This window comes from Lacerta agilis, chromosome 2 (assembly GCF_009819535.1).
Source record: "Lacerta agilis isolate rLacAgi1 chromosome 2, rLacAgi1.pri, whole genome shotgun sequence".
In the NCBI taxonomy this organism is placed as follows: domain Eukaryota; kingdom Metazoa; phylum Chordata; class Lepidosauria; order Squamata; family Lacertidae; genus Lacerta; species Lacerta agilis.
In genome coordinates, this window is record NC_046313.1 from 103,550,549 (window position 1) to 103,574,972 (window position 24,424).

The following is a 24,424-nucleotide window of genomic DNA, read 5'->3' on the forward strand; positions in this document are numbered from 1 at the left end:
AGCAGGTGCTGATGGGAGATGGAGTTCAGCAAATGCATTTCAAAAATGCGCAAACGCGCGGGTTACTCCTCTGCAGTGCCGGATTTGCAAGCTAAACAAGCTATATAGCTTAGGGCCCCACTGTTTCGGGGGACCCAAAAAATTTAAAGGGGGGAAAACCTGGATGTACATTTCCAAAATATAAGATAAAAAAACAAATTAAATAAAGCCTACATACAGCAACAGTGTTTTGTGATGTTGTGTAGGCTCCTAGGATGTAAGTAAGCCTTCTAGCCTGCTCCCTAAAATATCACTGGTTTGCTCATTTCTAGATATAGGGTGCCTACATTCTGCATGGACTGGTTGCATGGCAACATGGGCAAATGGCTTTAGATACCTATTAGGTTCATAAATCACCACATAGCATATATCCAGCACAAAAAAACAGCGACAATTTGTTATTGACAAAGGACAGCTGGACATATAAAGAGCCCCAATACCTTCATTAGTTTAGGGCCTCATCAAACCTAAATCCGGCCCTGTTCCTCTGTGAAATTGCTTTGAACTGGCTGAGGCTGCTCAAGAGACTATCAAAACTCGTGTTCTTATTGTCAGTGCTTTTTTCTGGGGCGACACATACCCCTAAACGTTTTGTGAATCTTTGTACTTTTGTCCATTTACTGTATTTATTTTTCCCGATTTGAACTATAAAATGGTGATTTCCTTGAGTCAAGAAGAGAGTACCCCTAAACATTTTTTTAAGAAAAAAAGCACTGCTTATAGATTACAAAGATGTGACTTTTAAGTCCTTGACTGCTTCGCAAATCAGTCCGTAGAGCATAGGGCTCTTGGAATCATCACAGAATAGACTCGTAGAAGGGTCCCCTAGGGTCATCTAGTCCAACCCCCTGCAATGCAGGGATGTCTTAATCTCAGGGTCGTGGGTTCAAGCCCCAACACTGGACAGAAGATTCCTGCATAGCAAGGAGTTGGACGAGAGCTACAGTTCCCTGTGAAGAGAGTTCGGTTGTGAAAGCACTCTGAGAATTGTAGCTCAGTAAGGGAAATAGGGGCTTCCTAACAACTCTCAGCACCCTTAAACTGCAGCTCCTAGAATGCTTTGGGGGGCAGCCATGATGGTTTAAAGTGGTATCACATGTGCCTTTAAATGTATGGTGTGAATTTATAGGAAGTTTTAAATTCCCAAAGATTGGACTTGTAAAAAATTGGCTGCAGACTGGGGAAAACCCCCCCAGCAAACTGGAGTCGGGAGCCTGGAGGGATCAGCGAGCCATCATTGGTGTCATAAAAGAAAGGAATTGGTTTTCCTTTTTGAAGTTGGGAGCTGTCAGCAGTAAAGAAAATTAAAACATATATGACTTTGGAATATAGGATTGTTAAATGATTATTTTTTAATGGTTTTAAGAATGTGAAAGAATAAAGAAGAACAGAAAATATCAATTTGCAACCAGTTTGGATATGATTGTTGCTTTCGAAAGTTTAGAGACCTAAACGGCGCCATTTTCCTGTTTTGCAACCCTGGCCGTACCCTTGAAACTTGAGATGAGCAAGATGGCTGAAGACATAACAACATCTGGCTTTGTTGACTTCCAAGAGGAACTTTTGGAATTGTTATGGGAAACTAGAACTGAGATACATCAGAATACAATACAGTACTAATCGAAAGGATATATCAGGACTGTGTGGAAATCGGGGAGGAAATGGTTACACCACAGAGTGAAAAGAAGAATGTTGGATACCCATTTGAACTGGATAAAGCAAAGGATTTTAAAGAAGCATGGAATACTGTTCTCTCAGTGAGAGAGGGAACAAGACTTTGGTTTGAGACAAAAGGACTTTAAAAAAGAACCATTGTGGAACTTAGCTCTCCCAGTGAGAAAGGGAGAGCATGACTTATATTGGGAGCAAAATCCAAGGCAAAGAGAAATGGTTAAAGGTCTGAAAAGTGGGTGGCAGGCACTGTGCAGTGGCTAGAGAATTGCAGGGGAGGCAGCGGGGGGTGGGGGTGGTAAAAAGGAACTATGGATGCCAAGATGGATCAGAGTGGGTGTGGGATAGGAAGCAATAAGGGATATTATATTCTGAATTGGGTAAGATGGTCTGAAACTGTATTGCTTTATGGAACTTGCTGAATCGTCCGGGGGACCCCGAGACCAGGGGAGAGGGGGTAGAAAGAGAAGTAAGTGTTAGATAGAAAATGTAATGGTAGAAATTATGGACATTTTTGGGAATTAAATTTAGGCCAAGGGCTGAATCAAAAGATTGATGGATTAGAAATTAATTTTAGGATAGGAATATGTGATAAAAAGAGGAAAATATAGGAGTTTTGGAAAATGATTTAAGATGTAATATGAAAATTGCTAAAGATGGATTAAAATGGACCCAGTGAGGGGGGGGGAATCAAGGAAGTCTATGTTAATTAAGATAGACAAATGTTATTTCTCTTTTTTCTTTCTGTTGTTCGATTTTGAGGTTTTATTTTTGTTGTATTATGTAATAGGTTATTTTAATAGAATGAATAAATATTATTTTTGGGGGGGGGGGATGTATGGTGTGAATGTAGTCCAAGAACCTGCAACAATGTTGTTCCAGCGCTCTGTCTGGAGCTAAAAAGCATCACCCAGGAGCAAGCTATGTTGCTTGAGGAGCTTGGTCTACTCATGAGGCATAGCGCACTACTCCTCCAGACTAGAGACCCTGGCTTTTAAGCAGGCGCTGTGGCATCAGGCAGTGGAATGGGCTTGCGCCCATAGCAGCTGGTGCTCTCTGGGGCTTGGAGACGGCCCAGCTTCCACCTATGATTGTGAGCCAGGGCCGTTTCCCTGTAGGAGGCTGGAGTGCAGCAACCCCAGAAGCCCCCCCCCCCCCCGATCTGTCTCACTGTCCCCAGACCACCTGTTCCTCTGTAATGTTCATTCCTCTGAAGATGATTCCTCCAGCGGGGGCATGACAATAGGACTGCGCCCATTACTCTCTCTTTCCTCTACCTTCCCAGTCTTCGCCAAGGAATAATAAAAGATTCGATCTCATTAGCTGCACGTGGTATTTTATTGGTGTCCTCGTTTATTTACCTCACAACAATAATGGAAGAGAGATTTAACACAATGACAAAAACCATTCAAAATCTGTTCCTGGGGGGCAAAGTAAAGGCATGCTTTGCAGGAGGAAGTGTGGGGCAGAGCGGGGCTTCAGTCAGTCGGAATCGAAAAGTATTCTGTTCTTCATTACTACTTCATTTGACTTTATTATTTTTATCCCGCTCGTCTGTCTGTGGGCATATGAGGCGGTTTACACAATTAAATACACTGAAACATCAACATCATCATGAACAACAACAACAACAACACTTTAATGCAGCAACATAGGAAAAACAAGCAACTGTCTTTGGTGAAGGTAGTTTCAGAGAAGGGCTATGTAATTCATTGGCAAAGCAGCAGCTTTGCACTTCCAGATAAAGCTGGGAATGCCCCCTGTGCCTGAAACTCAGGAGAGTTGCTGCCTGTCCGTGTTGACAATACTGAACTAGATGGTCTGACTGCATTAGTCAAGCTCAGCCTTGGTTGGCAAACTCAAGTTCTTGCTACAACAGTGACTTTTGTGATAAGAACTGGTGTTGCGTTGAGTGATTTGACAGAGACCCTCTCTGCATCCGCACACACAAACAAACAAACAAACAAACAGCAACCTCCTATTTTATTGAAGCCAAGTGTTTTGAACCCACTCTAGCCTTAACATTATTTTGGCACCAACCGTGTCTAATGCCGCATGCAAAAAATTGCACCCTTGTGATCTCCATGAATTAAATCTGGAGTAAGTACCACCACCAAGTGATGGTGCTGTGCTTGGCAACCCATCGTGTGGATTAATCATAACCGTTCATCAGCATGCATTGGAAGGGCAGGGCAGGTCTACTCCAACTTTTACCCCTCCTGATTTCAAGTACAATGTAGTGGACTTGAACAGCGGCATTAAGAAGTAACTAATCTGCCTTAAGTGATCTTGGGTGAGGGACCCGTCAGCCATCAAGTGTCAGCTGGGCAAGCAGCACCTTAAAAAAGGGGAAAACTCTCTCGCCAGAGAATGAAGCCGATGGGAAAATGAAGACAGAGTCCTTTGTGTCAGCATTAAGAAATTCCACCTGTCCCCTTTCATAGTCCAGAAATACTCGGATTCTCCTAGGGGTGCAGAGAGGGGACAGAGGTGTCACAGGGGTAGTGAGAGCCTGGTACTGACCAAAATCCCCTTGCAAGGCCCAGATCCCTTCCTCCGGGGTCAGCTTGAGCTCTATCTTCCTCCTCACAGAGGCCCGGGCTACCCCCACAGCCCAAATGCCCCCATCCTCCACGTTGACTTCCCAGTAATGTCTCCCGGAAGTGAATCCTTCGCAGCCCAGCACACAGCAAGAGGACTTAAATCGCTTGGGATTGTGGGGCACATCTGTCCTGGTGACGTCCCATCTCGCACTTTTTCGATCCTCGGAGATGATGATTTGGGGGTTTGCTGTGTCTGTGTCAAGGGTTATGTTGACTGCACAGAGAGAGAGAGAGAGAGAGAATGGGAATATGCTGGGATAAAGGAACAGTTTATATTTTTGTCAGCTAATTCCAAATTGGTGTAGTTTAGGAGCCTGTGGTACAGAGCTTAAATTTAATGTCACGCAAGTTCATCATGATAGAGGTCTAATAGAGTTCCACCAAACCAAGCTTGGAGAACAAGGGTCAATGCCAGAAGTTCAGGGAGGTGGCAGCTGAGCAGAGGCCATTCTCTGTGGAATTCCCTATGCTGTGGAATTCCCTCCCCTACTTAACCCTGGCCTTTGACAAATGAGAAGTGTTCTTTCAGAAGCCCCCACCCAGTGCCCATTCCTTTGACTCCGCTTTGTTTTAGCTGTTCTTAATATGAAGCCTGCTGGCTAAGGGCAGGCGACAAATTCAACGATGTTGACAATGGTGATGATGACAACATTAAACAACGGCACCTCAAGATTTATCTGTTGCAATCAAACTGATCTAGTTGAGCTCAGACCTCTCCGTATCAACTACTTCTTTCCAGAACCAAACGTGAGTGAAGTAACTTATCTCACAAATGTTTTCACCAGTTGCTTACCCCATTCTGTCCCCAGTTCTGATGGCAGAGTGTCTAAGGGATGAGAGGAGACATACGTGATTTTCAAACAGCGATCAATTTTCTAATTTCATTTATATATTCTCAGAAAAGTGGGTTTCATTATCCTCTCTCACTCTCCTTGCTGCAAGTAGGTATATTTTCCTGCTGCAAATACTTAGCGGGTAGTTGAAAGGGAATGGACAGGATTGCCAGGAAAAAAGAGAAATTAAGGGAGACTGAATAATAAACTCAGTCATTATCTGCCAAAAGCTCAGAATGGATCTAAAAACAAATGCACGCAGAATGCACTTTCTGACACTTTGCAATACTTTTTTTAAAAAATACCTTCCAACTGAGAATGGATTTATACTTTCCCTGTCATTCCCTCTGGTAGCAAACTCAGCTGACAAGAGCTGACAGAACTGCAACCAAAATAAAGTGACTAAGAAACATAGGGGAGGCACCAACAAGCTCAGGAGGAAATCCAACGTTTCAAGGGATAGTGAGAGGGGGCAGGTGAACTGTGGGGGGTGGAAAACTGGGGGTGTGCAGCCTGGAGTATTCTGGAAGAGGGTATGGCTGGCAGGAATCCTGAACAGGAGCGCTTCACATTGCACCCTTTAGCCCCCAGTTCAACTTGCAACTTTTAAAGCAGATCATCACTACCTTTGAAGTTATTCAGGATATCTGTGAGCACACTGTTTTTCTCCGATAATTCACCGAGTCTTTTTTCCACCTTGGATGGCATCTCCTCAGGTGGCTGAAAGGGCTCCTTGTCAAACCTTGGAAAAGAAATGTGTCAGTCTCCCACCATTCTCCAGATGCCCAAATAAGGCTGCGTGACACTTGGTTTTACAGGCAAAAGTTGTACTTAAATCTGAGTCGGTGCTGATCCAAGATTCAGCCCTGGAAGCTGGCACAGGTGAAATAGTAGTATGTGTCCCTCAGAGGTGGAGCTGTACAGTGTGAGTACATTTAGCTCTCTGGGAGAAGCAGTGAGATGACTGCAGTTTATCTGTAAGAGCATCCTATTTTCTGATAAGTGATACAGTTGTACCTTGTGTTACAAACGCTGCGTGTTGTGTTCGTCACGAGTTATAACCGCGCCGAACCCGGAAGTACCGGAACGGGTTACTTTCGGGTTCGGCGGTTTGCACATGCACAGACGCGTCAAATGACGTCACGCGCATGCGCAGAAGCGCCAAATCGTGTCACACACATGCGCAGACGCGGCGCTTCACGATACGGACTGCTCATGATGCGAACGGGGCTCCGGAATGGATCCCGTTCGCATCCAGAGGTACCACTGTTTCTGCAGGATTTTGTACCTGGGGAAATGTTTTTCTTCAGTACATTCTTTGGTCTTATGACTATTCTGTTAAATGTGATTTTGCAAAAGCCCACATAAGAGACTAAAGCCCACATTTTGCTTGTTATTTTTTGCTATGCCAGGAAAAGCATATCCTGGGCTCCCCACAACAGTATTTTGTGAAGCTGTTAAGAGCACAGTGCCTCTGTCCATTTTTTAAAAAGGCATCCTGGGGTAGCTCTCACACAAGGTAAAAAAAGGTAAAGGACCCCTGGACGGTTAAGTCCAGTCAAAGGCGACTATGAGGTTGTGGCGCTCATCTCGCTTTCAGGCCGAGGGAGCCGGCGTTCGTCCACAGAGTTTTCCGGGTCATGTGGCCAGCATGACTAAACCGCTTCTCGCGCAGCGGGACAACGTGACAGAAACCAGAGCGCACAGAAACGCCATTTACCTTCCTGCCACAACAGTACCTATTTATCTACTTGCACTGTGACGTGCTTTTGAACTGCTAGGTTGGCAGGAGCTGGGACAGAGCAACGGGAGCTCACCCCATCGCGTGGATTCGAACCGCCAACCTTCCAATCTGCAAGCCCAAGAGACTCAGTGGTATAGACCACAGCGCCACCCGCGTCACAGCAATACAAACCAAAGTCCAAGAGTATCCAAAGTGTGATTGTATGAATATGGAAGAAATAGAAAGCCCATCTCAGCTTGGAGACTGGAAGGAGCTGCTAACGAAAGTGGGAAGGGCCAGAGATCCACATGTACAAACGACCAAGTCTGGCCCACGGCATCTTCGCTTAAAGGGTCACAGCTAGCAATCGCAGGAAAGAACTCTGCCTGAGATCCTGGACAAGCCTTCACATTCAGAGTTGACCATGCTGGTTAGATCAGGGATGGTGGAACATGTCCTGCAGATGTTGCTGGAGTACAACTCCCATCATCCCTGACAGTTAGGTACATGGGCTGGGCCTGATGGGAGCTGGAGTCCAACAACACCTGGTTCCCCATCTCTGGGCAAGATGGTCTGTGTCACAGTATACCACAGCTTTAGTATTTTGAAAAAGCAAAGCATCTGCAAACCGGAATGAAGCAGGACAATCTTGAGGGTATATATATATATATATATATATATATATATATATATGCACATGCATGCCTTCAGTGGGTGTCAGTGCCACATACCTGCCCAAGGTGCTTCTGATATCCTAGAGAGAGAGAGAAGAGGAGCGTAGGTGGATAGGGAAGAGAAAGACAGGAACTCTGCATCAACATGAGCATAACAGGAGATTCGCATTATAGCCACTTATATCTGAGAAACAGAGACAGCATAGTTTATAAACTGTGCACCTTCTAATTGTTGGGAGACGAAAGCAGGGAAATGAGTTAATTGGAATGAAATTATGCATTCATCTGCTGAGACAGGGAGACAGGCATTACTGAGCAAGCCATTTCAACTGCAGTAGAAAGATACATCTAACAATAGTGTTTGCTCTTTATATAGCTCTTTTCTGGTCTGCATGAAGTACCATACACTCAGCTGGACCCTGCATATTACGTACTGGGCAAAAGGATTTGGTTATGTTAAGGACAGCTTTAGGCTTATTCTTCAGTTTGATGCGTCCTTTTTTCAATTCTACCCCACCCAACAACCACCTCATCTCACCTGCAAGAATTCGCCGTCTGGCTGTGTACACTTCTCTTCTATCTCATCTATCAGGGCACTGAGAGAGACAATCTCATCAGAAAACTTTCCCCCGTGTTCTTTCTGATGCTTCATAATCTCCTTCTCCAGCTCATTCAGCTGAAGCAGCAGGAGTTTTTCTTGCTCCTCCAGAAAGTGGTGCACCAGCTCAAATTCGGACATCAATTTCTGCCTCTCGGCTTCCGTTTGCTTCTGTAACGTTGGGAGGAAAAGTGGGAGAAAGGTGCGTCAGGGAAGATCAGCAAACACCCATCAAATAAGCAGAAATTAATCTGAAATACTGGAACTCTTTTGGAAAACCAAAATATACAAAGTTTTGATTTTAAAATTCAGCAGCGCAATTTGAAGGCACAACGTGACAGCGCCTTAAGATGTTTAAAGATGGCTATCATATCTCCTCTCAGTCTCCTCTTTTCCAGGCTAAACATACCCAACTCCCTCAACTGTTCCTCGTAAGGCCTGGTTTCTAGACCCTTTATCATCTTGGTTGCCCTCCTCTGCACATGTTCCAGCTTGTCAACATCCCTCTTAAATTGGGGTACCCAGAACTGGACACTGTATTCCAGGCGTGGCCTGAACAAGGCAGAACAGAGATTACTTCCCTTGATCTGGACACAATACTTCTGTTGATGCAGCCTAGAAAAGCACTAGCTTTTTTTTCTGTTGCATCACACTGTTGACTCATGTTCAGTTTGTGGTCTACTAAGACCCCTAGATCCTTTTCACGTGTACTACTGGCAAGCCAGGTGTCCCGCCATCTTATATTTGTGCAGCTGGTTCTTTCTGCCTAAGTGTAAAACCTTAAATTTGTCCCTATTCAAATTCATTGTGTTAGTTTGGACCCAGTTCTCCAATCTGTTAAGGCCATCTTGAACCCTGATTCTGTCTTCCATGGCATTAACTACCCCTCTCTATTCAAAGTGACTCAGACTCCCATCATTCCAATATAGCTAATGATTAAGATTAGCTATATTGGAATGATGGGAGTCTGAGTCACTTTGAATAGCTTAGCTATGTTTTAATATCCTAGTTCTGATTTCATGATAAAGTCCAGACCTTGACGAAACTGCTGGTGAAAAGGGAAGATTTGAAGCTGGCCACCCGTCAGGAGGACATACCCACACGTCTGAATGACTTTGTATAACCTTCTCCAACATTGGGAAGATAGACCCATACGTCTTATAGACTTTTGCATAACCATCTTTAACATTATATTGCACTTTGTATATTGCACTTTGAATCAGCACTTTGATGTTTTAAAGCATATATAGGCTTTGCCTCTGAGGAAATATCTATGTATACTTTTTGTATGATGATATTGTCAGTTTAGTTCCATAATTAATACATTTCTATCCAGAGATATACACGGTTTTGTATTTTATCTGAGGTACAGATACCGTGACTGTCTGTTGTTGTTTCCACATTCCTTGCTAGGCTATACCACAGGATTCTATACTAACCAGATATTCCTGGTGTCTATTTTCTCCAGCCAGTTTTAACCCCAGGAGCTTCTCTTTCTCTTCCTTTAAGCTCTGCAGACGGCTCTGGATTTCTTTCTAAGCAAAGAGAAACTTACTTTGAAATAGTGTTATCATTATTAAGTAATGCCCCATGTTGCTTCACACACAAGCAATAGGTTACATCCAATTTAACCTATAGTGAGATACAAAAAAAAATACTGATATTCTATAATCAACATGGGAACAAAAGAAACCCACTCAGATTATGGAGCAATGGAGATAAAAATATTATTGCATTAACCCAGCAATTTATGTCTCCAACTTCAAGCATACATTCAACGTCACACAAAGTTTCAAAGGCAAGAAGGGGGAAAACCAACCAACAAGATTCTTCAGACGAAAAGGAACAATACTACTGCTGCTGCTAATAGCGCTAATAATATTGGTAGGTTGGTCTCAATGTCATCGTCATCAACAACATATTGCTGCGTTATTATTATCAGCTTTTTCACTATTATTATAATAACGGCTTCCTTCTTTTCAGTTCCAGTGTCTACACAAGGTTGTACCGCAACAAGAATGGGCCTGTCCGTAGGTTGGAGGTAGAGCATCTGCCTTGCAAGCAGAAGGACCCAAGTTCAATCCCCGATATCTCCAGGTAGAATCATACTAATCTAGAGTTGGAATGGACCCCGAGGGTTATCTCAAATAAAGCATTCATGATGGGTGGCCATCCATGGTAAAGTTGGTTGAGACTAAGGTTGCCAAATGTCTGCAGTAATTGACATCTGGGGGAATTTCCGAAAGGCAGTGGGTGCACTATGCTGGATCTCAGAGATTGCAATTTGGAGGGGGGTTGAGCTATTGGGTTGTTGTTTTTATTTGTAGTATGTCTTTGATTTGGTATCTTGATTTTATTCTGTGAACCGCCCTGAGACCCCTGAGTATAGGGTGGTATATCAATTCAATTAATAATAATAATAATAATAATAATAATAGAAAAAATGTGGGTTTTCAGTATTTTTTTAAAAATAAACAATTTGGGAGTCAACAGCTCAGGGTGTCCTGGATTTTACTTTTTGAAATATGGCAGCCCTGGGCGAGACTCCTTCCTAAAATCCAGGAGAACCACTGTCATTACCAAGCAAAATGGACCAATGCTTCTGACTTGGGGGGAGCAGGGCCGGATTTAGGTTTGATGAGGCCCTAAGCTACTGAAGGTAATGGGGCCCTTTATATGTCCAGCTGTCCTTTGTCAACAACAAATTGTCGCTGTTTTTTGTGTTGAACATATGCTATATGGTAACTTATGGACCTTGTTGTTGTTCAGTCGTTCAGTCGTGTCTGACTCTTCATGACCCCATGGACCAGAGCACGCCATGGACTTATGGACCTAATAGTTATCTAAAGCCATTTGCCCATGTTGCCACGCAACCAGTCCATGCAGAATGTAGGCACCCTATATCTAGAAATGAGCAAACCAGTGATATTTTAGGGAGCAGGCTAGCAGGTGGGGCCCATCACTTACATCCTAGGAGCCTACACAACACAAAACACTGTTGCTGTATGTAGGTTTTATATAATTTGTTTTTTATCTTATATTTTGGAAATGTACATCCAGGTTTTTTTTTGCTTTACATTTTTTGGGTCCCCCAAAAGAGTGGGGCCCTACGTTATATAGCTTGTTTAGCTTATACGTAAATCCGGCACTCGGTGGAAGGCACCTTCCTATGTTCCACCATTCTGAGGAGGGGATGTGCCCTAACAGGGCGCCAAATAGCACCAGTCAAGTGTGCGCGCGTATTCACCTTATAATCCTGGGCTGCTTCCTCCACGGGGAACACAGCGTGGCTCCTGTGCGCTCGGGACTCCCGGCAGATGCAGCAGATGAGGTCTTCCTCCTCGCTGCAGAAGAGCTTCAGCGCCTCACGGTGCTTCTCGCACACCTGCCTCCCGCCGCCGCCGCCTCCCAGCTCCTCCTGCTCGGCGCAGGAGCCCAGCCTCTTGGCGATCTCCACCACGTTGCCCAGCTCGCGGTTGGGCCTGAAATTCCTCTGCAGGGACACCACCCGGCACTGAGGGCACGAGAAGTCGGTGCTGCGCTCCTTCCAGCACTGCGCGATGCACGACCTGCAGAAGCTGTGTCCGCAAGGGATGGAGACCGGGTCGCGGAAGTACTCCAGGCAGATGGAGCAAGTGGCTTCTTTGTGCAGGCTCTCCACCGGGTTCTCCATGGCGGCGGCGGCAATAGCAGAAACAGCAGCAGTGCCCGGTCCTCCGGGCTCAGTAGTGGCGCTCCGTAGTTCAGGCTGAGAGGCCGAGCCAGGGAGAGGATTAGGACCGAGGGCTCCTCCAGCTGGGGAGCGTAACTCTCTGCGCGCCCAAGAGGCGTAGGAGTATCTGCGCTTCTGCGCTCCGCCAACCTGGTGCCCTGCAGACTCTTCGGACTACAGTACCCATCAGCCCCTGCCAGCGTGGACCTGGAAGGGGCTGATGGGTACTGTAGTCCGAAACGCCTGCAGGGCATCAGGTTGGGGAAGGCTGCGTTATGGGAACTAGCTGGTTTCCAGCCCAGTCCTCTCTATGTGTCTCCTGAAAAGTGGTTGGCTTCCCCCCCCCCAATTTGTGTTATTGGTTTTCAGTTTCAAATGAATTAGATAAAAAGGAGAGAATGCCAACAATAACAACAAATCTGCGCTTCTGCGCTCCACCAACCTGGTGTCCTGAAGCTGTTTCGGACTGCAATGTTGTTGTGGTTTAGTCGTGTCCGACTCTTCGTGACCCCATGGACCAGAGCACGCCAGGCATTCCTGTCTTCCACTGCCTCCCGCCGTTTAGTCAAACTCATGCTGGACTGCAATACCCAACAACAAATTGTTGTTATTGCCGGATTTACGTATAAGCTGAACATGCTATAGCTCCTTAGGGCCCCAATCTCTTGGGGGGCCCCCAAACTATTAAACCGGGGGGGGGGAACTGGGTGTACATTTCCAAAATATAAGATAAAAAACAAAATAAAACCTACATACAGCAACAGTGTTTTGTGTTGTGTAGGCTCCTATTTGTTATGTGCAAATGGTTTTAGATACCAATTGTTGGTGTTGGTGTTGTTCAGTCGTTCAGTCGTGTCCGACTCTTCGTGACCCCATGGACCAGAGCATGCCAGGCACCCCTATCCTTCACTGCTTCTCGTAGTTTGGCCAAACTCATGTTAGTAGCTTCGAGAACACTGTCCAACCATCTCGTCCTCTGTCGTCCCCTTCTCCTTGTGCCCTCCATCTTTCCCAACATCAGGGTCTTTTCTAGGGAGTCTTCTCTTCTCATGAGGTGGCAAAAGTACTGGAGCCTCAACTTCAGGAACACAAAAACAGTGACAATTTGTTGTTGACAAAGGACAGCTGGACATATAAAGGGCCCCATTACCTTTAGGGCCTCATCAAACCTAAATCCGGCCCTGACAACAATCATTATCCCCCCCCCAACCCTAGGACAATAGTGTCTCATACCGAATGCAAACAAACAGTGAAAAAGACTATGATTTGAAAGCGGGGACGCCATGCGTAGCTTTCCTTGGTTATTTGTTTGGTTTGTATCACACAAAAATAACTTCAATAAAAACTAATTTTAAAATGCACACACACACACATACAAACAAACAAACAAACAATAGCAACAGGTACAGAGGCATCACCAAAAAGGGAAATATTACTGAAGCAATCCCAGTTGTGGGTCTTTGGGTGTACAGTAGATGGATGGAAGTTGTTGTAACATGAGGATCGTGATTTAGCAAGTGATTTCAGCTCTGACAGAGCAGGCAGGAGACAGCTTTTTCACGTAACACTCTTTATTCAGACAAACAAGACTGGGGAACTGAGGAGAGGGAGATACATTTATAGGGACAATAGAGGATACATTTTGGAGGGAACAATCTCAAGCAATCACAAAGCTGCCTTTTGGTGGGAACCAATAAGACTGAGGATCCACATGCAGCAACTTAAATGAACCAATAGTAGCTGTTCCTTCTGGAACAGGAAGGCAGCTACTTTTCCCTAATGTGAATACAGACACTAATAATACAGATATTATAACCCTTGAATCAATACACAACAGAAGTGTCATTCCACAATGGCTATCTGTGGTTCCTAGCCACAGTGGCTGTTTTCTGCCTCCACAGTTGGAGGCAGCAATACTTCTGAATACCAGTTGCTGGGATCCATCAAAGAGGAGATGGCTTTGTGCTCAAATCCTGCTTGCAGGTTGGCCGCTCTGACCTACCCAAAGTACAGACCAAGAAGATATTAAAGCTCTTTCAAGAAGAGTCCAGGGGCACCAGCTGGCAGAAAATATGGGGGTGGGTGGAGAGTGTTACGCAATAATAATAATAATAATAATAATAATAATAATAATAATAATAATAGTTGTAACATGGGGATAGTGATTCAGCAAGTGATTTCAGCTCTCTGACATAGCAGGCAGGAGACAGCTTCTTCATATAACACTTTATTCAGACAAACAAGACTGGGGAACTGAGGAGAGGGATGCTACATTTATAAGGGACAGAAAGACTGGCTAGAAAGGATACATTTTGGAGGGAACAATCTCAAGCAATCACAAAGCTGCCTTTTGGTGGAAACCAGTAAGACTGAGGATCCAAATGCAGCAACTTGAATGAACCAATAGTAGCTGTTCCTTCTGGAACAGGAAGGCAGCTACTTTCCCCTAATATGAATACAGACAATAGTAATACAGATATTATAACCCTTGAATCAATACACAACAACAACAACAACAACAACAACAATTTATTATTTATACCCCACCCATCCGGCTGGGTTTCCCCAGCCACTCTGGGTGGCTTCCAACAGAATATTAAAATACAATTAATAATATAATAATAATAATATTTATTATTTGTACCCCGCCCATCTGGCTGGATTTCCCCAGCCACTCTGGGCGGCTTCCAACAGAAATCAAATACAAAAATATCAAACATTAAAAACTTCCCTAAAAAGGGCTGCCTTCAGGTTTTTTCTGAATGTCAGGTAGTTGTTTATTTCCCTGACCTGTGATGGGAGGGCGTTCCACAGGGCGGGTGCCACTACCGAGAAGGCCCTCTGCCTGGTTCCCTGTAGTTTTGCTTCTCGCAGTGAGGGAACTGACAGAAGGCCCTCGGCGCTGGATCTCAGTGTCCGGGCTGAATGATGGGGGTGGAGACGCTCCTTCAGGTATACAGGACCGAGGCCGTTTAGGGCTTTAAAGGTCAGCACCAACACTTTGAATTGTGCTCGGAAATTATCTATTAAGCATTAAAAGCTTCCCTAAAAGTGAAAATCTGGACACAAAAGCTGGCAAAGCTGGTATGGGGGATGCCAGGGGGTCCATAGCCCTGGCCACGAATTTTTGAGGAGGGGCAACCCTAGTGCGGTGCAGCCCAGCACTCCTCTCTGGGTGGAAGTTTTATCATTTCCTTTATCTCTTTTCTTCTACTTTTTATACTGTGTTTTCTTTGTGTGTGTTTTCAAGCTTTAATTAAAACAAATAAAAATAGCTTGCAGACACAAGCGCACACCAAAAATGTTGATCACAAAGCTCTGGCAGCTCCTTACTGAAACATTAAAAGCAGACTCCGCTGCTGTTTGGGGCCTGCCTTCAGTATTAAGCCTTAATTTGTTTTGGCAGAAGAATACTAGGACTCAATGTCAATCAGACTTCCTCATTACAATTCGCAGGAATTTGCTGTCTCCAAGGCAGCCTGATGTCATCTCAGCCAATCCGGGAGCTGGAGCCCGTTAATGACACGTCCAAGCGAGCAGAGGAAAGTGAAACTTAACTTCTGACTAGAGAATCATGGATGCAAACGCTCTCTTAGGAAACCTGAGCAAGGAAGCTTCCTGCTCCATCTGCCTGGAGTATTTCAAAGAGCCGGTGTCTGTACATTGTGGGCACAATTTCTGCCAGGCCTGCATCACTCAGTGCTGGTGGGGGCAGGAGACCGGCGTGTCCTGCCCCCAGTGTGGGGAAAGCAGCCACCAAAAGAGCTTCAGAGAGAACCAGCATCTGGCGAGAATCGTAGAAATAGTCAAATGCTTGAATCTGGAAGCTGCCAGAGCACTGGAAGAGGGGAGAGTGTGCGAGAGGCACTTGGAACACCTCGAGGTCTTCTGCAAAGACGACAAGGTGCCCATCTGCTTGGTGTGCACGATTTCCAACGAGCATCAACATCACACTGTCGTTCCGATAGAAGAAGCTGCTCAGGATTACAAGGTAGTTTAGGGGGAAGGGGCATAGCTCAGGCAGGGTGGAGTAATGTATCTGGACTGCTTGCAGAACATCCATGGTCCAATCCCTGGTATCTCTAGGAGAGACAGGGAATCGGGTTGGTTCTCTACCTTGTTGTTGGACTAAAACTCCCATCATCCCTGAGCACTGGTCCTGCTAGCTAGGGATGATGGGAGTTATAGTCCAACAACATATGAAGGGCCTAAGGTTGAGGAAAACTCGTGTGAACAATACAGAGCTAGATGGGCTTGGTATAAGGTAGCTTCTTACATGTGGTATTCAACTCAGTTTTACTCAGGGTTGTTGTTGTTGTTTAGTCATTTAGTCGTGTCCGACTCTTCGTGACCCCATGGACCAGAGCACGCCAGGCACCCCTATCCTCCACTGCCTCCCGCAGTTTGGCCAAACTCATGCCAGTTGCTTCGAGAACACTGTCCAACCACCTCATCCTCTGTCGTCCCCTTGAAATTAATGAACATGACCACGGTCACATTCATACCACACATTTAAAGTGCTGTGACGCCACTTTAAGCAGTCACACCTTTCCCTGAAGAATTCTAGGAGACGTAGTTTGTTGAGGGTGCTGAGAAGTGTTAGGAGACACACACACACACAAAACCCATTTCCCTCACAGAGCTACAATTCCCAAAACACTCTGTGAAGGGGGACTGATTCTTCAGCTGCTCTGGGAAATGTAGTTCTGTGAGAGGAGCTCTCAGTGCCCTTAACAAACTACAGTTCCCATAATTCTTTGAGGGAAGCCTTGACTGTTTAAAGTGATAACAGCAATTTGTAAATACATGCAATGAATGTGGTCTTAAGTTATTCAAGTGAGTTGACTTTCGCCATATGTAGAACTGGCAGCAAGCCCTTTATCCCTTTTGATGATTATTTCAAGTGAGAATTACGTGACTTAAGTCCCACACAGGTTGCTCAGACTCTCATAAGGTACCTCCCTGCTGTTTTTGTTAATTAAATTTGTATAGCACCCTTCATCCATAGATCTCGGGGCAGTTCACAACATAAAAACACAAAATACATAATAAAAACAAAAAAAAAGCACTTTCCCCTTCCTATCTTACTATAGGTAAGGTTCCCCACCCCCACCCCCCACAAGCCTGCTAATTATTTCTCTGTTGAAAAGGAACACTTTCAGATGCAACTGAAGATCTGGAAGCAAAAGACAGAGGAACTCCAGGCCCTGAAATTAGCTGAAGCGAGAAGAAGCTTGAAACGTCTGGTAAGTCAACACCTGATTAGAGTTTAAAACAGGTGGAGGGCTGCCAGGTGGATGAAAGCAGTCCATGTTGCCCATTCCCCCCCCCCAACCAGGCTTCTGTGCCTTGAATAGGTGCATAACAAGCAAAATATCAGCAAGTAGTGCTTTTCCACTGTGAATGCTGAGTGATGGGGAAAGTCGGTCGTTCAGGTGTTAATGCCACAACTCTATACCGTAACATTTGCTGTTGACCTTCCCTGCCTTCCTTTTGACCTGCTCTTTGCAGGAAAGGTTAGACTCCGAAGGGAAGATGATTGTGTCCGAATTTGAGCAGCTCCATCAGTTTCTAGAGGATCAAGAAGAATTCCTGCTAGCCAGGCTAGAGCAGCTGCAGAAGGAAGTGATAATGCAGGAGAAGACCGCCACATCGGAGATTTCCAACCTCCGTGACCTTGTCCGTGATGTGGAAGAGAGATGTAAGCAGCCTGTGAGTGAATTCCTCCAGGTAAGGAGAGCAGGGATTCTTCCTCTGGGGCCTTGGGGCTACTAAATCTAGACAGGCTTTGGCATGGGGTGAATTGTCCTCCCATGTGTTTATTTTGAGGACGACTCCTGCTGGCACTCGGGACCTAACTCACTACGACATACAGGGCTGGAAAAGGTCTGATGATCTAGAATGGAGTAGTGAACCTGGCTTTTTTTTGGTCTTCATGGGTGGCTTAGTGTTGAATTTCCTGGAGGGAGCCGATTCAAGGGCTCGTCACACAACATTGGCAAATCAGCGGTGTAGCAGCAAAACTGCTAGCACATCTGCAAAGCTAAGCAGGTCCGGTATGGTTTCAAATTGGATGGGGAACCAAGTGTTGAGATTTCCTGCATTGCCCGAAGTTGGACTAGGTGACCCTCGGGGTTCCTTCCAATTCAACGATTCTATGATTCTAACAGTGAGCATGTGACTTCAATTGAGGGACTGAAAGCATGTTGCGGTTGCAGGATCTCTCTCTGCAGATTTGATGTGTAGCAGCAGCACCTTCGGGCTCTCCCTGTATATTTGTAAGAAAAGCAAATATTACAAAAACACCATAAACTCTCTAGAGCAGGATTAGGGGATCTGTCCAGTGGGCCAGATCATTATTTTCCCCATACTCTTTCCTGCATGCTGCATGAAAAGTGGGTGGGGCTGCCAACTTGTCAATCACCTTGCATCAGAGTGATGTCAAGAGTTTGGCCATCTGATGAACATGCCAGAGAGAGAGAGATGGTTAGTACCTGTTGCTATTTCTTTTATCTCTTTATTGTTTGAACAGATGAAAACCTTTTATTTATTTACTTTTCAAAATAAAAGAAGCCTTTGGGGGCATGGGCGTATGCAGGGGGGGCAGCTGCCCCCCCCCCAGAAGCAAAAAAAAATTAAATGATTATCGGCAGCCTAAAAGGAAAAAAAGCTCTCCTAAAAAAGCTCAACTACTGGTCTTTCTCCCCCTCCCAAAATCTCAATAACAGTTGAGCTCTAGGCCGACACTGTGTGTGTGTGTGTGTGTGTGTGTGTGTGTGTGTGTGTTGCGACGGCTGATCGTTGCAAGGGAGCTTTGGAAACTGAGTTCCTTGCATGGTGAGTAGTTCGTTTGCGAGGGCTGAGGATCCTGGGAAACTGAGTTTTTCAGCCATTTGGGGCTTTCTGTTTGGGGGGGGGGAGTTTTTTCTGTTTTTTGAAGCTGTTTTTGTTTGCTGTTTACATAATGTGGTCAGTAATCTAAAAACGAACCGAACCCCTAAAAAACGGGGCATTCCTCATCCCCCAAAAAGGTCAGCAACTTTGAGCTGAACCCCCCATACGGGGGTAGATCACTGCTGAAAGTAGATCACAGTCTCTTGGGAGTTGGCCACCCCTGGTATAAGACATGTAACTAGAATAAAAATAAAATAAAGCAAATAATTGTACTACCGTAATAAAGCACTGCTATAATTATATATAATTTTCCTAAAATTTTGGTTTCAATCGCCTTTCCGTGCTGAAATGTCACAACCTGAACCACCATGGCTTGCCCCCCCCCCTAGTTTTGATCCTGGGTACGCCCCTGTTTAGGGGAAATAACAAAAGGAAGATGGGAGAAAAAGGACTGGCAGGGCAGAAGGAACAACTGCAAACAAATGACGTTACAAGTATTTAAAGTGTGTTTTCACCTGGGAATAAATATTAAGACGTTTAAGCACAGAAAAGATGCAAGAGTTGCCCCTCTACTTCAGGCAAAGTATCCGGAGAGACCCTGCAACGAGAGAAGTTAAGAGTAGAAATACTTAAAAGTCAGAGAATTGTAGAGCTGGAATGGACCACAAGGGTCATATTGTCCAACCCCCTGCAGTGCAGGAATATGGAACTTGAACAATGTGGAACAATGAGCTATGTATGTCTGATTAGCATGATCTCACTTTCTGTTCTCTCTCCCATCTCTAGGATCTCAAAAACACCTTGAGCAGGTACGCTTCTCTCATGTGTTCAGACCAGTACTAGAGACAGGCCTGAAGGTTGCAGGATCTGTGCTGGGGTGCAAGGGTCTCATTGACTCTGCTTCCTTCTCCAAGGATGTACCTTTTCTCTGGTTGGCGGGACGTGACACAGTAGATAGGATGGAGGGAGGAGGGGAGCAAAGAGACACCTTACCTGAAGGAGTTACAGGGAACCAGGTAGAGGGCCTTCTCGGTGGTGGCGCCCTCCCATCAGATGTCAAAGGAATAAACAACTATCTAACGTTTAGAATCAGTTACAGGTAGGTAGCCATGTTGGTCTGCCATAGTCAAAACAAAATAAAAAATGCACACGAAAGCTCATACCAAGAACAAACTTAGTTGGTCTCTATGGTGCTACTGGAAGGATTTTTTAATTTTTTTTAATTTTGTTTTAATGTTTAGAAGACATCTAAAGGCAGACCTGTTTAGGGAAGTTTTTAATGTCTGATGTTTTATTCTGTTTTTTAATCTGTTGGGAGCCACCCAGAGTGGCTGGGGAAACCCAGCTGAGGAGTTACTGGGCATGGAGAGACATCACCATGGGAGGGGTGAGCCAAAGAGAGAATTTCCTTCACTCTCTTTTCTCTGCTCTCCCCTTCATCCACCATGATGGCTTTATAAATCCCCACTTGCTTATTTAAATTTATGCCCATCCACAACCTTCTCTAGGTGGCTTATCACAACTTTCATTATGAACACACTACCTGTCAAACCGCTATGGGTGGCTTTGATCCACTTTACACACAATCACTAGTTCGGGGGGTGGGGGTGGGATATGCTTATCCTGGGAATCACTAACTCCCAAGCTGGAGGCAGAGGCAAGGAACATGGGTTAGAGAATTCCCAAGCCCTTGGTTAAGGAGAGCCTTTTCGCCTTCCAGGTGCGAGGATCAGAAGACCCAGAAACCAGTGGGTTGCTCTCAAGATCTGGAGAAGAGGCTGAATGCGTTTTCCGAGAAAAGGATGCATCTGGAAGAGATCTTGAAGAAATTCAAAGGTGCCAAGGTGGGGGTTGGGAGGGAAGGGAGGAATTATTATTATTAGAAATAGTAAAATAGTAATTTTTAACATTCGTTGGTCTATATATATATATATAGAGAGAGAGAGAGAGTCTCAAAGCAACTTAATGACAAGGTAAGTTGTGCTCCCAGCTTATTGCAGAGGACGATTTAGGGGACTGGGACTGGTTCACCTGCACTGGGTGCTGAGCCAAGAGGGTACTGCAGGAGGCAACACAACAAGGAAGCAGGCAGGGAGGGTATTTTGGTGATGCACAGGGAGCGGAAATTTGAAAGCCCAAAGTTCGCCATTGACATTGGGTTCCCAGCTGGTGATCAGGAGTGGCCAGCATGGTGAGCAATGCTGTGGTACTGCCCTTTTGACAGCAATATTACTGCTTTATACCTGGACAGTGCAGTAATGAGTCAGGGGAGTGGAGAGGTTGGAGCTATGTGGGCACGCTGGCAGAGACAGCCTGGCAGGGTATTTGCCCATCCCATACTTCTCCATGCGTTTCCCCATTACTTTCCTAACTGCAAAAAGTTTTTTTTTTTAAGCGAATTTGGAGCACCAGGGCAACAAGTCCACTTTATGTATTTTGTGTTTTTCATGTTGTAATTTAATGTGAACTGCCATGAGGTCTACGGGATATAGGGCAGCATGCAAATTTAATAAATGATAAAAATAAAATAATTTTGTAAAGCTAAATTTCCCCGTATGGTCTTTTAATCCCTCCTGCAAAATATGGACAATCTGGAGTCAATAAACAACTCTTGCTGATCCACTTCAGAATACCCTGAGCTCTACCAGTGCCCTGTCTACCTGCTGCCCACCCCTGCCCTAGATCCTGTTTCTCTTCGGCAGACACACCAGAGCTCCTCATTATATAATTTGAAGGGGGAAGAGTTCCTTGAATGTATAATTCTGAAAACCACTAGCCCAAGCGCATCAGCTTTGTGGAATGTAATCTCCATTTTTCTCCTCTCTTCCTCTAGCTTCTGTGTCTGTTGAACTGGAGAGCATATCTTTGTCGAAAGAGGAACTAGGAGTCCGGAAAGGCAGGACAAGATTATTTGAGTTGCCTTATGCCGAAGTGAAAAAAAGAGGCACAAGAGGTCAGTCGTTTTTGTGCGCAGTAGCGGTTACACACTTTCTGGGTATGTTGGCAGCAGCAGGGACAGGGGAGATTTAATTCATTTCCCAGGGAAAGGCAAATCTACTTAATTAGAACTTTCTGGAATAATTCTTCTTCTTCTTTGGCGATCACTCTTAGCCGAGTAAGATTGTCTTCCATAAACACGGTTTTAACAATGAGTCTTGTGAGTGACTGTGGAGGCCAGTTCTGGATCCACACGTCCTTCCTCAGTGGGGACATTGGTTTCCGGACGGGAGTTGATCACGGTGTGGATTTGCCAAGCGTGCCTTCCTCTTAGCATGTTTCTCCCTTGCGTCCTGAGTTCGAGTGTCTTCAAAGCCCACAACACCTTTGGTAAAGGCTGTTCTCCAACCGGAGCGCTCGCAGGCCAGTGTTTCCCAGCTGTCGGTGTTTATGCTACATTTTTAAAGATTTGCCTTGAGACAGTCTTTAAACCTCTTTTTTGACCACCGGCATTATGCTTACCATTTTTAAGTTCGGAATAGAGTAGTTGCTTTGGAAGACTATCATCAGGCATCCGCACACATGACCAGTCCAACGAAGTTGATGTTGAAGAATCATTCCTTCGACACTGGTGATCCTTGCTTCTTCCAGTACACTGTATTAGTTCACCTGTCTTCCCAAGTGATGTGTAAATTTTTTCGGACAAATCAAAACAGCCACCCTTTGAAACTCATTTTTCTTTTAATGTTGCAGTGCGGTTCTCCATAGCAATAAATAATGTGTAACAAAATACGTATATCGGGGGAAAGCGTGCATAAAAAGACAGTACAGTCATACCACTTCTTGTGAACTCTTCATGTTGCATTTTTTTTTCCCGGGTTAAGAACGCAGCAAACCCAGAAGTGTTTACTTCTGGGTTTGCCGCATGCGCAGAAGCGTTCTATGCGGTTCACACATGCGCAGAAGTGTTCTGCATGGTTCACACATGCACAGAAGCGTTCTGTGCGGTTCACACATGCGCAGAAGTGTTCTGCACGGTTCACACATGCACAGAAGTATTCTGTGCGGTTCACACATGCACAGAAGCATTCTGTGCGGTTTGCGCATGCGCAGAAGCGCTCTATCGTGCTTCGCACATGCACAGAAGCACTGCTCTGGTTATGGACTTTTGGGGGTGCAAACGGCACCCCGGAACGGGTCGTGTCCGCAACGAGGTACCACTGTATTAGAGAAATAACATACACAGATGCATTATATTAGGGAACCAGTTCTGTCTGTAACACACACACTCTCTTTTCCCTCCCTCCCTTCCAAGTGACGTGACACTGGATCGAGACACCGCAAACCCCTTCCTCGTCCTCTCGGAGGATCAGAAGAGTGTGAGACTCGGAGATGCATGGCAGGATGTCGCTGACAACCCCGAGAGATTTGATACTTACCCCTGTGTGCTGGGCTGCGAGGGACTCACGTCGGGGAGGCATTATTGGGAAGTCGAAGTGGCCAGCGGGAAGCACTGGGCCGTGGGCTTTGCAAAAGAATCTGTTAAGAGGAAAGGACAGATCACCCCTAGCCCCGAGGAGCACATATGGGCTCTACAACAAAGTGGGGATCTCCTTGAAGCTCTTACCTATCCTCCGACTATCTTGCCGTCGTGCAGCTGCCCCAGGAGAGTCTGGGTATTTGTGGACTATGAAGAGGAACGAGTGGCATTTTTGATGCCGATACATCAGTGTTAATCTATGTTTTCCTCACCAGCGATGTTCAGTCAGGAGAGAATCTTCCCATGGCTCTGGGTCTGGCCTGGAACCGAGCTGAGGATTAGCAGCGAATTTTTATGTTAGTGTATTGGGCTAACTGCAGCGAGGCTGAGTAACACACATGCAAAAAAAAATCACTTGTCTAGGTTTGGGTGGCTGTCTTCTCTATGGCACAGGAAGACTGGCTTTACAGGCCATGTCCACTTGCAAGGCAAGGATCCTGGTGTTAAACAAATCCCATTCAGCAAAAACTGACATTTTGTGCCAAAAAAATACCCACTGGCAAATTGCATTGTGCATATGAGTTCTAAATTGCACAAACTTTGTGCTGATTTCAGCTCTTTAAACACAGCCGATGTTAAAAGAATACATACAACATATAGTCGAGATAGCCGACATGGTGCCATCTAGATGTTGCTATACTACAACTCCCATCATCCCTGACCACTAGCAGAGGCTGATGGGAGTTGTAGTACAACAACGTCTGGAGGTTTTATATTAAAGGATTGGCACCGTTAGGCCTGCACTGTTGGGCACGTCCCTGCCCCTCGCTGCAGAGGTCTGGTGCCATGAGACAGCACCCACAAAACCTTCCTTTAAAAAACAACAACAACCCGTCACCTTGAGCACAATGCAGCCAGAACAAAGCTCTCCCCAGTTGATTCCCACTTCCATTTAATTCTGTAGGGTGCCTCTGTGCCCCACATGAAGAAGATCGGCAGGTGCCTGTAAAAAGTTGCTTTTTTTAAAAAAAATGAGGATTTCACAGAGACTGCTGCTGATTGGCTGCCTGGCAGGCAGGGTGGCGAGAAGACAAAATAAGGGAGGACCAAGTAAGCATGCAGTGTGAAAAATATACCTTCCCTTCTTTCTAACTTTTCTGGGGTGGAGAGAACCCCACATCTCCCCTCCCCTTCTTTCTACCAGGGTTCATTCCCTTACATATGGCCTGCTAACTGGGTGGATGGAGGAAAGAGTAAGCA

General features: G+C 45.3%; 2 protein-coding genes across 3 annotated transcripts; one reads left to right on the forward strand and one right to left on the reverse strand.

The window, feature by feature from the left end:
* Positions 1–3,079: 3,079 nt before the first annotated feature.
* On the reverse strand, positions 3,080–11,846 carry LOC117042041 (zinc finger protein RFP-like). Of its 2 annotated transcripts, XM_033141488.1 has the most exons (8): positions 11,389–11,846; positions 9,581–9,676; positions 8,082–8,312; positions 7,601–7,623; positions 5,773–5,888; positions 5,107–5,139; positions 4,075–4,527; positions 3,080–3,268 (listed from the first exon to the last, which is right to left on the reverse strand). In XM_033141488.1, exons 1-8 carry the CDS (start codon positions 11,812–11,814, stop codon positions 3,252–3,254), a joined length of 1,395 nt encoding a protein of 464 aa, XP_032997379.1. In that variant the 5' UTR covers positions 11,815–11,846; the 3' UTR covers positions 3,080–3,251. The 2 variants fall into 2 exon arrangements, with proteins under 2 accessions (XP_032997379.1, XP_032997380.1); XM_033141489.1 differs by lacking the exon at positions 3,080–3,268 and having other exon boundaries at positions 3,903–4,527.
* A 3,450-nt stretch (positions 11,847–15,296) lies between these two features.
* Positions 15,297–23,525, forward strand: LOC117042356 (E3 ubiquitin-protein ligase TRIM39-like). The gene is given in 7 exon segments (XM_033141908.1): positions 15,297–15,844; positions 17,004–17,099; positions 17,365–17,583; positions 19,534–19,556; positions 20,468–20,583; positions 21,581–21,704; positions 23,000–23,525. Coding segments are annotated over 7 exon segments (1,521 nt in total). The 5' UTR covers positions 15,297–15,427.
* The last annotated feature ends 899 nt before the right edge of the window (positions 23,526–24,424 follow it).

Bases quoted from the DNA above. Each gene is read 5' to 3' on its own strand.
- LOC117042041 (XM_033141489.1), bottom strand. From the start codon at position 11,814: ATGGAGAACCCGGTGGAGAGCCTGCACAAAGAAGCCACTTGCTCCATC. The intron at 7,624-8,081 runs GTGAGATGAGGT...CTCTCTCTCTAG, and splicing joins CAGACGGCGAATTCTTGCAG to GATATCAGAAGCACCTTGGG. The intron at 4,528-5,106 runs GTAAGCAACTGG...CTCTCTGTGCAG, and splicing joins AGAACTGGGGACAGAATGGG to TCAACATAACCCTTGACACA.